At 40.2% G+C, this 18,361-nt stretch overlaps 1 protein-coding gene across 6 annotated transcripts in view; it reads right to left on the bottom strand.

Annotated features, from left to right (window-relative positions):
* Positions 1-18,361, bottom strand: part of map7d1a (MAP7 domain containing 1a) — a 39,666-nt gene that overhangs the window by 10,578 nt on the left and 10,727 nt on the right. Inside the window, exons 2-10 of one of the 6 annotated variants that reach the window (XM_083918043.1) lie at positions 13,309-13,515; positions 9,832-9,900; positions 9,059-9,079; positions 5,355-5,518; positions 4,966-5,077; positions 2,326-2,430; positions 918-1,040; positions 678-823; positions 370-500 (exon numbers count right to left, since the gene is read on the bottom strand). In XM_083918043.1, the coding sequence (XP_083774169.1) occupies positions 370-500; positions 678-823; positions 918-1,040; positions 2,326-2,430; positions 4,966-5,077; positions 5,355-5,518; positions 9,059-9,079; positions 9,832-9,900; positions 13,309-13,515 (1,078 nt within the window). The remainder of the gene's footprint in view (positions 1-369; positions 501-677; positions 824-917; positions 1,041-2,325; positions 2,431-4,965; positions 5,078-5,354; positions 5,519-9,058; positions 9,080-9,831; positions 9,901-13,308; positions 13,516-18,361) is intronic. The other 5 variants (XM_083918044.1, XM_083918046.1, XM_083918047.1 and 2 more) reach the window with 5 other exon arrangements.

Raw genomic sequence — 18,361 nt, 5'->3', positions numbered from 1 at the left:
AGGACAACAATGATTATTTGCATTTTATAATGAGCTGTGAAATTCTCTGTTAATATTGTAAGTTAATAACATTTGGTCGCGGGCTCTGGCTTTGACGCTCTGTGCTCTAAATAATTGCTGCATAGACAAACATAATTGATGAATTAATTGGTTCTGAAAATTACATTACTTGCCATCCAAGAGGAAAAAGGCGATTGCATAACATCAGCAATGGGAATGAACAAAAGGCATTGTTGAATGTGTAAACAGACAATTTATTATCATAATTAGGTGTGGTAGAGAAATCAGTAACCAGGCTGATGATAAATATGACACATAAGGAATATATAATGGAAAAACAACGAGGTAGAAATAAAGTGCATGTTGTACCTTGGATCAGGTCTGTGTCTCATGCTGGGTAGAGACTGTCTCTTTTTAAGCACCTTCTCTTTAGTGAGGGCACTTTTCTCCTTCTCATTCTCCCGTTCCTTGTCTTTCTTTTCTTTCTTGTTTTTATCCATCTTTATGACAAAAGGAGGAAAAAAGGTTAATGAATTCCAATCTTTTCATGTGCCTTTCAAAAATAACATTCAGTTACTGTACAAGTCTCTTGATGGAGCCCAGCCCTGTTGAAACTGACTACACTTAACTGTCAGAGAACACAACCACAGGGCAACCGGCTAAACAGGTAGACTTACAGGTGTGGAGCCCCGTCTGTGTTGGCGCTGGGTGATGTCAGGTGTGCTGGATGTCACTCTCCAGCGGTCGGAGCAGCGGTGGTGGGGCTGGTGGGCGCACAAGGTGAGTGGACTGGCTGAGGCTGAACGGGGGCAGAGAAGAGAGTCTGTGGAGAGAAGTGACATACATTCAAAGCCCGCCAAAATTGATTCAACAGCATAATTTAATGTATTTACTGTTAGAAAAAAAAATAAACTTACGACCATCTTTACCATTGGTTAGGACGCTGGCAGCACTGCGACTCCTAGCGAGGAAAGACAGCGTTGGTGTCATAAGCCGGTCGACTATACTGCTCTCCCATGGACTCAGTGCAAGGCTACGGGCTGCAGTAGGAAAAACAGATTCATGAATATATGTTTTTCTATTAACTACAAAAGATATGTCTTTTATCAATGTCCTCAGTTGAACCACAACTTTGCTGTGAGTATATCACCCCGAAATGGTGGTTAAACCTGAAGTATTAGAGGAACTAAGGCCCATCTGAAATTAGTCTCTGCAGAGTTTTCCTTCATTACCCAGACACAATGATAAAATAAAGTTTGAAATGTACCACCAAAGGGAAATAAATGATTATTCAGGTTATGGGTCATGTATCAACATGTCTCCAAACTATAAAGACCCGATAAAATACACAAAAGCCAAATAAGATACCTTAGCACCACCCAAAGACATTGTAAATATGTCTACCTTAGGCTTTAGTGGTACACCCCGAAAGAGAGAGAGAGTTATTTGAAATGCATGTCTAGACATTGAGTTGGTTATTTATAACCCTAGCCTTGAGCATACAAGCAGAGTCGAAGAAGAGTGGAGACTCATGATGCTGCGGTGAATATTCACAGGGAAAGTGTGTAACCGTGATAGAGAGAGGAGCATCAGGAGGGATAGAGAAGTTACCCATCTATTTCCCCCCCCCCAACAGCACAGAGGAACAGTACCTGCTTCGGGGAGTTTTCAGAATACATTATCTCCTGAAAAACGCTGACTCACTCACTAACTTTACTTTTTTTCTAAGCCCCGAAGTTACTCTTTCTTTGCAGGAGTACACCGTGACCTGGTTAACTCTGGACCTATAAAAAAAGAGCGGCACTCACCCGAATAGTGAAGAAAGTTTGATTTATAAGACACAGAGTAGATTCAAAGACACACTTGTCATTCATAATTCACACCCACCTCCATGGCATCAATCAAAAAAGCATTGAAGACAAAGTAAAAGACATCCCTTATCCAGTCGGTTATGGTGAAAATGAGCACAAAAGGAATCCATTTGACTGTGCACACACATGAAATGACCATTACCACACAATGAAACAACCAAAGGATAGTATAAAGACAGCAGAACAAAATATGAACACCGTACATAACCCATATAAAATATGAGCATGCAGAACAAAACCCTGACCCAAATTCTGGAGCGTTAAAAAAAAAAGAACTGAGTGATTTTGGAAGATGGAAATGGGTCAGCTGTCAACCATCAAGCACAGGAGAGGGACTGAAATCACAAAAGGGAAGAACTGAAAAAATAAAGGACAATGATGAACGGGTTCGGAGGTGTTGGCAGTGTGATGGACACGGGAGGAGGGGGGGTGGGCATTCCAGACGTTGCCTTACTTCTGCTGGGGGAGTTCCAGAGCGTGGCGGAGGACTTGGACAGTCGCTTGTTTATAACAGAGTCCACGTGTTTGGGCAGGTTGACCGTTGACACAGAGCATCTGCCTAAGAATCCAAGAGAGCGCCACACAGATGTTCACACAGGTCACATGGTTGAGAGGAAGAGGGGGAACTTCTGTGGCGTCAATTGTTCTGCTCGAATGATGCCTCTACAGACATACGCTCACACACTTTAAGGCAACTAAAGTAGCGTACTTGTAGTGCGAGAAACCTACATTAAAGCGAATTCCTGTGTTCACCGTGTATATAATAACTTCCACTGTAAAACACACACACACGCACACACACGCGCGCCCTTACGTTCACTCCAGCCAACCTTTAGCTGTGCAGTCAGACACAAAATTGCTCAAAAATTATATTTAATGTTTCTAAATGCCTCAAATTACAACAACACCTTCATTTTCATTTACCACTTAGATAATTCAACTTTTAACATTAAAAACCACAAAAACCAAGATATCTGAGATTTTTGCAACAACATACAAGTGAGGTTAATGCAATTTAGTTTTTTTGCAATTACAACATTGGAAAATTACCTTTAAAATGTTCACCAGCGACATCATGTCCTTGTTACTCTGGATAATCTACACGACGCACTGTGAACGGGCACTATTACTTGGCTGGATAAGGATGTCCAGTGAAAACTGCTAGCAGTGAGGTCTGTGTATTTTCCAGAGTAAGAGGAACAACTTTTATGGGAAAAATAAATAGAAAATTAACATTTTAAATGTCATTTTTAATTTTGTGAGCACACCAAACTAAATTCCATTGAGGTAAGTCAGTCTTTGTTAAACGAGACTTTAAGTATCTGCTCAAAATTCCACATGAAATTCCAAACAAAAGTTTATGTCTTCTTCACAACAACACCAATTCCAATACAGCATTAATGGAAAACCCTTAAAGACCACCTTTTAAAATCTGCCAGCAGAAGCAGTGAACAAGAAAAGACGGCTCAAAATGACCGTAACAACCAAAGAAGTGATGGAAAGAGGCTGCTGCTCATTTCAAGGTTAATGACGTGAACTGGCACTTCAGAAAAGAGCAAAACATTGAATCCTTGAGCTCATCCATGTCCAAAACTTACATCTATCACAATCCTATATCCCTTTAATACACTGCAATCAAATGAACACTCTGCTCTTGTCCCAAATGTCAGACATGATTCAGAGAACATTATGGTAATGGAGGTACAGTATTAAAGCAGGCCTTGTCTATTTAAATGTCTCCATTCAAATTTGCTGTTTGCACTTTTTGACAGAAGCCAAGATGGGAATTTCCTAAATAAAGTCCCAAACTCTCTCTGTGTTTGTACTGCAGCCTGTTTACGCTTGTTTTCTTTATAATCTGACAGACGGCAGGCTGGTGAGGCAGGCAGGAAGGGAGAGAACGGGGAGATTGATTATAGTGTCAGTAATTCCCCTGGCATATGGCAGAGGCGATTACTCGACAGAAGATAGAACTCATGACAGGTTTTGAGCTTCAAGTCGAGAGGATGACACAAAATGACAGTAGCATCCGTCAAGCTGCACTGTTAAAACGTTATTTCTACAGTATTACCTAGCCTCTGCAGTCACTGCATTATTACACAGCATATTCAATTTGCTGCTAGTCATTGGAACTTACTGCAACTGAGGCAATAAAGCAGCTGAATACATTTTCTATTTGTGCGATCAATACTGTCTGGTCGTGATCAGAGGCTAACGACCCTGAAGTAATGTTTAAGCGGAACTAGCCTGCTTGGACAGAGCTGTCTTAGCCAACACATCAGAGGAAATGGTGCTTCAAAGTGGTGATGCAGCAAAGGCACAGTAGATTAAAATAAGACAAAACCTCCGCTGCTGTCTAATTCTGTTTGGGCAGCATTCCTGACTATGCAGCTGCCAACATCATATGCCAACCCCAGCAGTGAACATAAAACACTGTATACCTAACCAAGCCATCTATTTTGCGGATGGGTATAATGCAGCCGAATTAGAGATAAATGAACTAATTTCAGGTGGAAATGAAAACTAAACTAATCAGCAACTCTCTTGATATCTGATTAATTGTTTAAGAAATGTATCAAACAAAAATGCCAAATATTTGCTGTTGTCAGCTTCTCAGTTTTAAAAGGATCGTAAAATAAAGATTTGGGGGGTTTTGATCTGTTGGTTGGACAAAACAAGCATCATGAAAACTTAAACTTTGGGAACTTGAGATGGAAATGATGTCACTTTTCTGACATTTTGTCTCAAATTTACAGACTAAATAAAGCATTGAAAGAAAGAAAAAACATTTAGTCAGTTTGATCAGTAATTCAGCCTTTACACATCTGTGGCAGCACATTTGACTGAAATGCCTACTCATCCTTCAAAGAAGCAAGAGATATCTGCAAGGACATTAGACAGCTGTAGCGATTAGTGATGACACGTCTGCATTTGATTTAACAGGTGAGTCTTTTAAAATAAATCAATAATATGCAGCCATTTATGTGCCCGGTACAGGTCATATGTTCAAGCCGGATACCTTCCATCAACTGCCCCATATAAGCTATATTCTGTAATTAGTGTGTGTGTGTCCAGATTAGATCAGTGTACTCACCTTCTTTCTGGCTGGAGTTCTGGCTTAGCGCGCCGGCCCAGGACCATCTTTGTTGACGGATTTCTGCCCACGTCTTCTTGGTTGACCTGTGAATGGCTGCCTCATAGCGCTCCTGGTAAGATTACGGAAACAGATATCAGGTATTTGAATCTCTAATGAATCAAAGGCGATATGCAGAACTGGGTGGCACAGTGTGTCCTTTAGCAGGAAAGCCTGGATTCTAGCCCCCAGTCTGGTTTAGGTGTCCTTTAGGTGCAGTTCCAGTGAGGGAGGGCATAAGCATTTCACCTCTAGGTATCAGTGCAGTATGAGAGAAAAAGGAGTGTATTTAACGGTCACATATTGGATTTATTATTCTAAAATTAGTCAGTGTTCCTTTCCAAACTTACTTTATTCTTCTCCAGTTTCTGTTTCTGTCTCTCCTCTAGGGTGGCTCGCCGTTTTTCTGCCTTGATCCGCTGTTCCTCGAGCTTCCTGCGGCGCTCCTCCAGCTGCTGCTCCCTCAGCTGTCGTGCCTTATCCTCCTTCTCTAGCCACTGGTTCTTTTTAGCAGCTAAGATGGGGCAGAAAACATGGTCAAGAGTGCACCTTTACCAAAAGAGCGCTGGACAAAAGGAGCCCTCTCTCTCTTTCCTGCCTTTTCAGAATACTGTAGGTACATATACTCTTTGGAAGGTCAGTTTGGACTTAAAAGAGCGGTGTGGTATCTGTTGAAAGCATCTTTTAATAGGTTGGGGGATTTCAAGACAAATCCAGTTTGAAGCTCAGGGAAATATCCAAAAAGTCAACCCTCTCTGATGTTTACTTCTCATTTAAAACTGCCATTCACCTCAATCCCACTTTGTATTGAGAAATTCAATTACTTGACTTTTCCAAAGAACACTGCATGAAGCTGAGTCAGACAGACAGAGTACTTCTGAAGTGACACTTTTATACCATACTAATCGCATCAAGCATCCACGTCAGTTTCAATAAACCACAAACACTTTGATATGGAAATCATCTTGTTGTCCCTGAGCCATTGAAAGAGAGCGTATAGAAGCCTTTTGCAGCTGCCTCTCTGTGTACACAACTCACCATATTTCTTTAAACTACAAAGTAAACCCTCCATGAAGAATTGGCCTCTGCAAGGAGACGAGGCTTAGCTCTCTAAAGCACTTGATGCAACAAAAGCAACTGGTTGTGGATTTCAGATTATTGTGACGGATCGTTGCAGAGATGCTGGAGGCTAGAGTGGTAAAAATGTATTGGGAGGCACACAGTTTGGCTTTTATCTGAGAAGGGAACAAAAAGCTATCAGAGTTATACCGTGGCACTGCTTACCAGCACCTTGCAGCAAAGAAAAAATCTGCTGCAGTGCGTATCTCAGCTCATCACAGCATGATGCCATCGATTTGAGAGAAACCGCGTATTAACCTTCCAATAATATAAGTCTTGATGCTACAAGTAAGGTTCAGTGGAAACAGCTTCAGAATTCATGTGTTGTGTTGTGTTGTGTTGTGAAGAGAGACGGAGAGAGAGAGAGAGAGAGAGAGAGAGCGAGAGAGAGGAAGAAACTGCTTTGTACAAAAAAGCAGTACAAAAGCAATGTTAAAGGCTTGCTGATTTAGATTACTATATATAACATTTCATCCCTCTTCACAAGGGGACTCATACTTAATGTAAAAAGACTACACGCACTCTTTCTTCTGACAGTCTGACTGAATATTTGAATTTTGACTTTTGAATTCAACAGAAGACTAATGGGGCTGGTTGCTGGGAGGACAATAAGCTTGATACTGTCTGGGGGCTTAAAAGAGATATCTTTTCAAAATCTACACAATTTTTGATTTTGCTAATATGCAATTCATCATCAGTTAGTCAGTTATGCATCCATACCAGGGTGTTAAATGATAAACATGTCCAATTCTGAATATCTTAAGCTGACATTGCTTTAAAAATGCATTCCTCAACGCTCTCCTGACAGTGATCAGCACTGACAAGTAGCACCGGGACCTCCTGTAGTAAGACCATTAAATAATCATAAGCGGAGTGCTGCTCTAACCCTTGGATATAAAGTATTTATACCAGCCCACCAAAGATAGACAAGGCGGGAGAGTAGCTTCTGTGCAGTCACAGCCAGTTCCCCGATGCAAGTCCTTTAAAGCTTAACTTGATTGATTCCTTAATTTCATTCAATTATCATCAGATACAGAAAGAACAAATCCAAAAGGATAACTTGTTAAAGTAATTTCCAACATGGTCCCAAGATATTAGTTAAAATGTAACACGAGACAATGAGATACAGGCCAAGATTTTCTAATTGTGCCCTTTTTCTCCTCATCTATAATACTCCTGGTGATAGTTGATAAGCCAAGTCGTTCCTGGCTAGGATCTCTTTCAGGCTGATGTTGTAAACACAAGCTTTGGCAGGATCTTATCTCCAGTTCTGACTTAGGGTATTAGATTATACTAGTCCCATCTGGCTTGCCCTGGTGATCGCTCAATTAGACTGATCCACGCTATGAAGTGTGTCAAACTGATCTTACTGCTGTCGAGCACACAGTTGGATTACACAACATGGCCTTACTGAAAGTACGAGTGCGATAGTTTGAAGAGATTAGTGTCATGTGAGGGTGATGATTATGCCTTAAAGTGTGTACCAAAACCTTAATGTAGCTTTGAGCAACCCAAATGAAACTGGGGCCAAGATAGCATGTTTAGACTCCAATTTTTTCTCTAACTTTAAAGGTAATACCCTATGTGTCTATGAGACTACCAGAGCTTAAAAATAAAAACAGATTCTGTGCAAAAGCTGGGAAAAAACATCACCATTCAACTCTATATCTAAGCAAGCAATTTACATATTTCCCCATTTCCAAACTTTTGAACTATGTGATTTTGTGTTTGGCAATATGGAGTTGTTTAGATGTAAATTTGCAGCCAAGATAAATCTGGCGGCAAGTGTCCCAAAAACCTCCAATTTCGTCAGTAAGATGGTAATCATAGTAAGTTTGCGGCATGTGGTTCAGACACGTCTTTGAATAGAAAATCCCAAGGAGTTCTGTGGTGTCTGCAGATGGAACGTGTAATCTGACAAAGTTCAAACTCAGGGCACGCAACGTCTTATATGTGAACTGGGATTTAGCCCTATTGTTTCACAACCAATAATACAGATGCATGATTGGTTAAGTGATCAGTCTATGCCTACAGTAAGGGATTTTTATGAAAAACACATTGATGATGTTCAGAGAGAGAAAAGGTTGCAATTAGTGGAAATTTTTATAATAAAGAAAAACTTAAAAACTGTGATCTTAAAACAATCATGGGGATTAAATGAATGAAACCACTCTAGAGCTGGGCAATATGTCCAAAACTTAATATCTTTTTATTATGTACAGTCCTGTTTATTATGTACAGTCTTTAACTTGATAATGATAAAACGGAAAATAAAGTTTCAAAATGTTCTTTTTTTTCATCGGGGCTCCCTGATAACGACTGCAATACATCTTATCTCATATTGCAAATAAGCAAAACTGACTAGAGCTGCAGAGATTAATCGATTAGTTGTCAACTTTTAAATTAATCACCAAGTATTTTGATGAAAATAGTCAGCTCTTCCAATTCCTTTACTCCTCTATGACAGAAAAGTGAATATCTTTTGAGTTGTGGACAAAACACGACATCTGAGGATGTCATCTTGGGCTTTGGGAAACACTGATTGACATTTTTCACCATTTTATAGACCAAAACAACAAATCGATTAATCCAGAAAAAAATCATCAGATTAATAGACAATGAAAAGAATCGTTAGTAGCAGCCCTACTACTGAAGCATTAGAATTGAATGCTTATTATTTTGCATGCTGCTTTGTTATGACATAAGACGTTTTTAGGGGATGGTCCTTGAATCTATGCCGTATGGGAAAAGCCTTAAACAAATATACCAACATGAACAAGGCTGTTCAGTGACTCCTTGTGTATGTATAGTGGTACGTTTTTGGTTTATTGCCCAGCTCTAATTAAAACTACTAAACTTCATTCAATTGAGACATCCAAATATGACAGAATGATCACCACCACCATCACCACATACACATCGGTGAGTGGCTTACCTTGTAGCATGCTGAGCTCTTCTGCAGGAGGGAAGGAGTGAGAGAGAAGACAGAGGCAACTATCAGTCATGCAAAGCAGTGCACGACCAGCGTGTAGCCAGGCGACAAAGTGACAGCCGTGTGTTAAACGGAAAATAAAGACTTGGCCTAAGAGGTGCAATATCAACTGACACAAAAAAAGTACAGCCATGTAACTTGTTGTGACGTCCAAGTGAAAGGCACTGAGGTCATTTTGTCCCAATTGATCAAACTATCAATTCAAGTTGGGACAAAATGTGGAGGGTTTCTGTGCATTGATGAGTCTGTGCTGTCAAACAGATTTTAAATAACGTGAAGTCAATAGAGATATTCAACACACTGCAAAAAGCTTTATTAACACGTATGCGTATAATTTGTCAATGTGAGGAATATCTCTATTTAATTCAATTTGTAACATACATTTTAGTGCAGCTCAAGTGCTCATGTGTCAAACAAACATACAATAACCAAACATTTTGACACTGCTTATTTCAGCATGCATGAAGAAAATGAAAGCCTCCTCATCTTTGGTAAGATGTTGGCATGGCTTTTGCTGATTTCCGTCAATTTGGTGCAGAAGCTCAACCTACTCTTTCATCTTCTCTGTGCTACATGTGCATGCCATCTGCAGCCTGGAGCCTACCCATTTGCAACACATCTGCACATTTAAAACAACAATCTCTTTCACCCAAACACTAGGGGGGGCTCTCTTCCTATGTAATGGGCTGTTCCTCCCACTCCTTGTTTCCACTTACCAAGATATTTGGCCTTTTCCTCTCTCCGCTCCTTGGCAAGCTTCTGCCTCTCCTCTGACTTCATGATGTCTGGGATGAGAATGTAAAAGGGAGAAAGAAGAAAAACAAGGAGATGATGTGTAAACGAGAGGCTGTACACCAATCTATTCAGCCCCATCAGACCTTGATCACACAGCATCGTTTAAAAATAAAAAGCCATACATCTTGACATATCTTCAGGTTTCATTGCAGGTAAAAACAATTTTATTTGAACTAGATTGGATGGATGGATGGATGGATGGATGATAGATAGACAGACAGACAACAAATCACTTAAATTACTGGTAATACCTAATGTTCAAAGTTCTGCAACTGTATTATTATCATTTTGTATAACCGTGTGCCCTTGATCATAACTGTTGCCTCTCTAACCTGATGCCATGATGCACCTGGCCTGTGATAAACATAAATATATGAGTAAATGTTTTCTTCACTGCTGCAAAGTCAGCACAACAGAGGCTTTTAACCTTTATATGTCACCACAAGGAAATGCATGCCTCTATGACACTGGCAAAGTCAACATTTCACCACAGGTGCTCAACAAAGGTTGAACAGATTTGTGCTATATTTTCTGGAACAAGAGAAAAAAAAAACACAAGAACAGAAACAGAAAAAATGTTCAGAGCTAATCTTCTTCAAATAAAAGCTGCAGCATGTCACAGGCTCACTGAATTTTCTATTCTATGAGGATGTGGGTGTATGTTTGAATGTGCTATGTTATGACTACAGGGGGGCACTCAATATATTTCTTCTCTGTGACATCTCTGTTGACAGGTCACACATAACAATACTTCCGAATACCCCAGTAGAACCACAGAAAGCTATGGTGAACAGCAATGCAGGCAAACAGTAAACTAAACCATTTTAAGAATTCTACATCCTTTTGTGGTGGAAACTGGTTCTACTTCCTGGGGGAATTACTGTCATTCTGACTCGCCAAAGGCACACTTTACCTTTTCGTGCCCTTTCAAGAAAATCTAATGAATATTAAAACATTTTACTACTATAGCTGAAACAAATTATTTAATTAATCAATTAGTCGATGTGAAGAAATCTGCAACTATTTTGATAATATTTGAAGTATATTTTCTATCAGCAATGGTTGACTGGTTACAGCTTTTCAAATGTGATTTGGTTGGTTTAACAAAACAAGATATTTGTAGACGTCACTTTTGCTTTTTGCTGACCATATAACTCACATCAAGCCAAAAATGGGGAGATTAATCGATAATGAATATAATTGTCAGTTGCAGCCCTTTTTTTACAGCAAATTAATGCATAGCTTCTCATAACTGATTAATAGCTTGTTTCATAATATAGAATTGCAATCGGACAATATTAATCCTGAAATTTTGCAGCCCATCCAAATAAACGAGCCTGAAATGCTTATTAATGAAAACATCTACCACACACACACCTAAGGGAATATCATTTGAAAATTGATTCAAACTTGTCAAATCACGCAGTAGAGGGCAGCATCAGAACCATATTAAAATGCCCATCGTAAGCATTTTTCTAAATAATTTATATTGCAATGTTGGAAAACCAGCAGTCAAACTGCGTTAAGGCAATATTTCCGTCATTTGGACGATGCTTTACGTTCTCATCCATGCAGGTTATGTTCATCTTCATGCTACATCTTCCCCCTCAATCCTCACAGACCAGATGTTCAACATCAAACACAATGGAACTCATCCTTCAGCAACGTCTAATAAGAGGAATCTTGGGTCATAAACACGAAAACAATCTGCCATGCAGCCTCCCCAAAGAACAACCTCTGACCCACTTTGATATTCATAAGCCTACGGCCCATGTGGATGGTGTTGGTCTGTGTGATGTGCTTTTTGCAACTCACCACCATGTTAATCATAACGTCACATTCACAAAGCTTCAGAGACAAAAACAGATTGACCCAGTTGTCTAAATTAAGTCTAATTATACAATAGGAGCAGGGCAGGGTATACTGTTAAATGTGACATACAGACACATATGATACAAGGAAGAACGTCAAATCAACTCTTGCGTTGACAGACCATACTCCAGCGCTGCAGTATGGTATGTACAAGTTAAAATTCTGGTGCATGGGAAAAATGCCTCTTTAACCCAATCACAATCATCCTGGGTGGTGCTAAGACCCGGGTGCAGCAACGGTGTCATTTCAAAACAGATAGCAGAAGGGGTCTGACATTAGACACGTGAGCCACGACCACTGGATATACGTTTGTATTCCCCCACTGTACGTTTGGTAAACCAGACTAGGCAAAATCTGAATCAACACACTCAATTAAAAAACAGGGGAACAACCCTTGACACCACACACATGAGGAAGTTCTTGTGGCCAAAAGCAAATCGCTGATTTCACAGGACAGTGTTCGAGATGTGACAAAATACAAGTGAGCAGACTATTACCAGAAGCAGCAGCTCCCAACTGAACTACAAGCCTCAACATTTCATTTGACTAATTAAGAAGCCACAGAATCCTATTCATCTTTGTTATACCCCCCTGGGTGGTACAAAACCTCATGTAATAAGCTTTACAAAACCAGCGGAAAAGGAACTTGGAAAGACAAAAGGGAAGTGTGGGTCATTTTTGGAAACAGCAGACGAAGGACTCAACTGCATATTTCTCTAAAATAGACCAGACTTTGGCAAATACACATAGAATATCATAAAAGTCTTGCTATAACTGACGTGGCTAAAGGTCATAAAGTAGCAAACTGCAGTTATTGTTGTAGTTTTGGGCTTCGGGGAGGTTTATTCCTGTCACCTCACGCTGAGGGTAAAAAGACTATGACCACAGAGAATGGATTAATGGATAAAGATTAAAGGGGAGAGAGAAAAGGGGCTTACACTCCCAAAACCCTCAAACATGTTCCTTAGAATTTGCATGTGCCATTAGCCGGTGGTTGCAAGGACTTCAAGTGGTGGCATTGTGGAAATGGTTATGATGCAACTGCCAGGTCAAGCTAAATAACTCCTGGCATCGCCCACTGTAATGGGATTTGGATTCCGGTTCCCTCTGCCAACCTTTCACTAGGGAGCAGTGCATGCCAGTCATCAGCATTGGTAGCACTTAACAACAAAGCTAATTAGCCAATATTTTACTGGGATATTTTCCTTATTAATTTAATTCTGCAGGAAATCTTTGAGCCCAAAGCCGAGGTTTTCTAACATAGCAGCTTCAGTTTCATGCATGTGCAAATAACTGCAGCAGCTCTATTGGATTTAGCATCACGTCTAAAAGCATGTGGTCACTATTACTCAGATACTGAAGCATTACTTTGCCTCAAGAGACCTAACCTAACTCCAGAAGATTGCTGATGTAATTGCACCATTATAAGGGCATTGCTTCACGTCTGGCCAAATTCAGCTTTAACCTCCATCAACTGAACTTTAAACAAGTAATATCAGTACTTTACATGCAAAATTTCTATTTACCTTTACCACTTTTTGACCTGGGGACAGGTGATGCTGGCGACACAGGTGATCGAGGGATGACGTCAGATTTTGTTGGGGTAGTAAATCTCCGGTCTGTATCTTTCTTGGCTGGAGACTCCATTCTCTCGATATTGTCTGTCCTCGGTGGGCTGCTCTCCCCCTCCGGGTCAGGCCTTTCAGGGTTTGTGTTTAGGTCTGAGTGGGGAGCTGGTCAAAGAGAAAGACACAGAATAAAAACAAGTGAGTGAGGTAAATGGTAAGGTAAGCACAGAGATGAAACTCAACCAGTTGGTCTTCATTCCTTGTGCGAGTGACGTAAACATCCTCAAGAGCTGCATGTATTAAGTGTGAGGGGTGGAGTCCATGGCTATAAAGGAGAAGACTGGTTTTTTTTTTTAGGAATTGTTCAATTTGATATCTCACGTTTCAGCACTGTGCTAAAAATTAAAAAGAACACCCACAAAGAAGCAGTCTAAGCTCTGTGTCTGTACATTGTTTCTTTTAGTTGTGGAGCAACATTATCTACTGCAGAGATTACACCCTTTGCTCAGAAGCACAAGGTAATAGATCTTGAGTCTGCTGCTCAAACTCGACGCCTAATACCATTTTCTACTCTGCAGGACCAATTTATCGACAGACAGGCCTGAGCAAATGGCTTGACTCCCTGGCAGAACAAAACAAAGTAATTGCTTTTTGGCATCCTGATGATTCTATCGAGGTGAAATGATATGCTTAGGAAAACAGAATGAGAGTGATCATCTTCGCAGACGTAGTCAGACTTGTTTTTGATAAAACTACTCTATAGGAGTCAGTTCAGGCCCATAAGTAAAAACTAAAATAAAAGCTGGGCAGAATTGTTGGGACAGCAGCTTCACTCAAAGCACCATGACTCACATTTGGCACGCTGCTGAACTTGAATCTCTTACCAAAACATTAGTTTGCCCAGGCTTTGACAGTCTAACAAAGACCCTCATGGGAGGGACTCTTGGCTTTGTCCACTCAGCACTGTACCCCTGCGCTCACTGTGGAACCATGTCGGAGCACTGTTTCTTCTGCATAGTCTCTGAAGGTAAACACTGGGGCAACACGCTGTAAATTATTCAGACTTTGGCTAAAAACAACACAGACAGCAGGGGGCTGTCACTCTGACACAGTGAATGCACTAAAGATTTACTCTACAAATTCTGTGCTTTTCAACAGTTTGCATAGAAGAGCAGCGATGAGCAGTGAGACCAATGCTGTGCAGCTTAAAAGAGAATTGATTATAGCTTTCTATAGAGTATGCAACTGTACAGTCTGCGTGCCTCTTAAGCAATAAACACCTCCTTCGAAAAACAAGCCATAAAACTTTTTTCCAAACACGCGGCTCCCTTCCTTTTGAGTAAAACTCTGAACGCCTAACAGGCTCAAAGCTGGACAAAGGTCTGCATAAATAGCTGAGGCCAAATTAACAGGTCAACTTCTGCATCTACTCGTGCTTAGTTGCCTTCAGTGAGATAGCTCGGCTCACGGAAAGGCTAGGTGATCAGTGGGAAATGGAGACATTTACTGATGACCCGGAGTTGGACAATGACCAGAGGGAACAGCAGTAAGAGTCTATGAAAGAGTTCAGCTGGGATACAAGACATTGTGTTTCCCCTTGTCGAAGCATGCCACTATTAAACAAGCATTCCTTGGGCAGCGATGTGCTCTGACAGAGAGGGGCCATTGTTGTGGTCTCTTCATAGCAACGGGACGACGGCCAAAACGCTGCATTGACAGTGAGAGGGGAGAGAAAGGAGGGGGAATGGTAGTGGAATAAATTGAAAGTAGAAAAGGTGCAATTTTGTAACAAAATGCAACTTTGTGAGGGGGAACAGACTGAGAGAGGGAGCCAGCAATGTATTCAGAGATGAATTAAAATAGTTTACTTCAGAAAGAAATGCTATGCCATTGCCATATAACAACACAGCACCCAGGGCTTGCAACTTAATTTAAAACCTGACTATATCCAGTAAAACTGCCTGCTCTTGGCTTTTACTCCATTTGCCCATATTATTGTATCGAGGGGAAGAAAACTTTATGTGATTTAATAGCTGAAGTAATCAGCCAAATCCCTACAACATTTTTGCATTTTCTTTTGTTACTGTGTGTTTATTTTATCTTATTTTATGTGTAAACTACTTTGTACTGAGGCTATCTTGGCCAAGGCACCATTGGAAAAGATATTTTGTAATCTGAATGGTTAAATAAAGGTTAAATAATAACAGTCATAATAATAATATAACAAAAATAAATGAAGCTGTACTGTACATAACCCTAGGTGTGCCATTGTAAGTGCTCAGGTAATGAATCTGAATGTATCTTCTTAGAGTACACTATATTTTTAAGTATTTTCTAACTAATCCCACAGGGCATGACAAGTGCACTTTTGACAGACGTGTTATGTGTTGCCTCACATCCAGTGAAAGTTCCCCATACACCTGAGAACTGGAGTCACAAAGAATTGGATGGCTGACAGCACAGTGGGCGACTGGTCAGACAATCACTGGGATCTAGGCTGTCAATGATGAAGAGAATGAGAATGTAACATACTCTGGTATGTTGGCGGCACTGACAATGAATACCAATGAAACCTGAAGCTCTCTGGAGGAAAATGCGATGGGAGCTGAGGGAGGGTATTGCTGCTGCGTAGCAAGAGAATGGAACAAGGGCTGATTGATGCAGAACTGGAGACAGAAAGTGAATGGTGAAGAAATGGTAGAATGTACGTCTACACTGATTTTCTTTAGTGGCTGGTTAATTGTTTAGTCTATAAACTGCTAATAAAAAAAAAGGAAAATGTGTAAAATGCCTTCTTCAAATTGCTTTTTATCCACCCTACAGTCTAAGAAATGGAATCTACTATAGTTTTGTTTTTTAAAACAACAAATCATCACCTTTTAGATGCCCAAACCTGTACAAAGTTGGCATTTCTGCCCGATAAATGATTCAAATGTTGGATGATTATACATAATGTGTGCTTAATTTTAATCATTCCATCGACTAATCATTTCAGAAGTAGTTATAACTATAGTTCATGTTTAAAAGGTACCCTGCGCAGATTTTGACCGCTAGTGGCACTATGGAGTGGTTTTCTTTACAGGCACCAAAAAAGGCAGTGAAGAAGAAGACTGCAAGCTAGCAACAACAGATGTAAACAAAGCACAATTTAAAATATATATTATGTTTTCTGGGACATTTGTCAGACTTCAAAAATACATGTGATGCATTTAGATCAGAATCACTGAATGTAAACATAACTTTGTTTACAACAGTAAAAATGGGTGACGGTTTTCTTCAAAACTACTCAAACCGATAAACTGATTATCTTAGCAGCTGGTGATGAATTTAATAGTTGGCAACCAATCGATTAATCTTTACAGCTTTAATTGATGATATAAATTTGGCTCCTGTGGAGAGATCAGATTTCAGTTTTTGGTCTGTCGCTTAAAAGTTCCTCGTTTACAAGAAACAGATAGGGGACTCCTTAGATATACAAAGAAAAAAGTAGACTGCTAAGTTTTATAGTCTGATTCAGGGATTTTTGCCCGTCCTGAGCTGACACACTGATGGGTACAAATGTATTTGGGAAACTGTCACAGTGACTCCTCAAAGCAAACAAGATTGGGACATATCCATGCGGGGCTTTGAGGAGAAAGCTTAGGTAATATTTGCACAGATGTACTGAATGCAATGACAAAATCTGTTCATCAATCCATGAACTCTGTGTTCTGGATGTCACAGACACAAAAAACGACTTAATTCACGGTAATAAAATTATCCAGCTCTTATGTAACATTGCAGAAACAGGAACATCCACCTAATTCTATGACTATATTTATACAGCCCATGCAACAGAGGGGGCTCTATCAGTGGAACGCTTGTATCACCTTGTTACCATATTTACACTCCAGCCTCCCAGAGGCACTGCACCCAGGGGACGACTCCAGCCAAAAGCCATTAGACAGTCCTCTTTTGACATCACTTACATTATTTATATTCATAAATCGATGCACACCAACTTCCTCTGAGACACTCACATCTCCATCAAGCCTGAACATGGAAAAACACTTTGGTTGAGCTTATTGTTGGAAGGTGAAAGAAAAAAACAGCACTGGACAAACATTTCGGTCAGATAACATCTTAGGCGGGTTGAAGGTTTCGGTGTGCACCACCAGTCCTTCTTTAGAGCTCCTGAAAAGCATGAATCAGCTTCTTCCAATAAGCAATGGGGTGCAGCATGTTTCTTTCACATCCAATATTTCTTGATTTGTGGTCCGTCCATGCTCTTCACACTGGTTTGCAGAGGTACACATTCAAATAATAACATTACAAAATAATACTGAGAATGATGATATGCTATGATATCAGGGATATGCCGCCCTAAAGGGTAATTTTTGCCTCAAACTTCAAGTTTTGATTTTTGCTTATTTAGTCACAACAACTATACAATGTAGAAGAAGACATGCTAATCTCAAAGACTTTTTAAGTATTACTCCCACTTTAATTAGCATACTATTTGCGTTATTAGCATAACCTCTTACTAATCTGACGGTGGTAATTACATAAATCTTTCGTGCATCTAAAAGCTGTGATGTCATAATGGCATTGTTGCTTTGTTTTATCCTCCAACTGAATATCAAATGGGTATTCAACAGCTATGAGATGCTACATAATGGGTCAGAGGAGGGTCAGGAATCCTCAGCATGCTGTGTATGATCACATTTGAATTTAACACTTCATCACCTTGCACCACAGCTCAGTTGGCCACACAGCGTCGCTCTATGGGGCATCTCTAGCTGCAGGTGTCCAACAAAGCCTAAGGCACTCAGCTGAGCCAATTTACATGCAAAAGTAATACAATAGAATATAAGATATCTGTAAAAGTCAGCAGAAATACTAAAGGAACCCCTTGCAGAAGTGATTGTATGCACGCATGCACGAGCACAGTGTGGGAGCAGAATGGCAGGTTGAGAATCAGCAGGTAATTAGCACAGGCTTAAGACCATTTCCCGGATAGAAACATGTTAGG

This window comes from Echiichthys vipera, assembly GCF_963691815.1.
Source record: "Echiichthys vipera genome assembly, chromosome: 8".
NCBI lineage: Eukaryota > Metazoa > Chordata > Actinopteri > Perciformes > Trachinidae > Echiichthys > Echiichthys vipera.
This window is presented reverse-complemented; position numbering and strand designations above follow the sequence as displayed.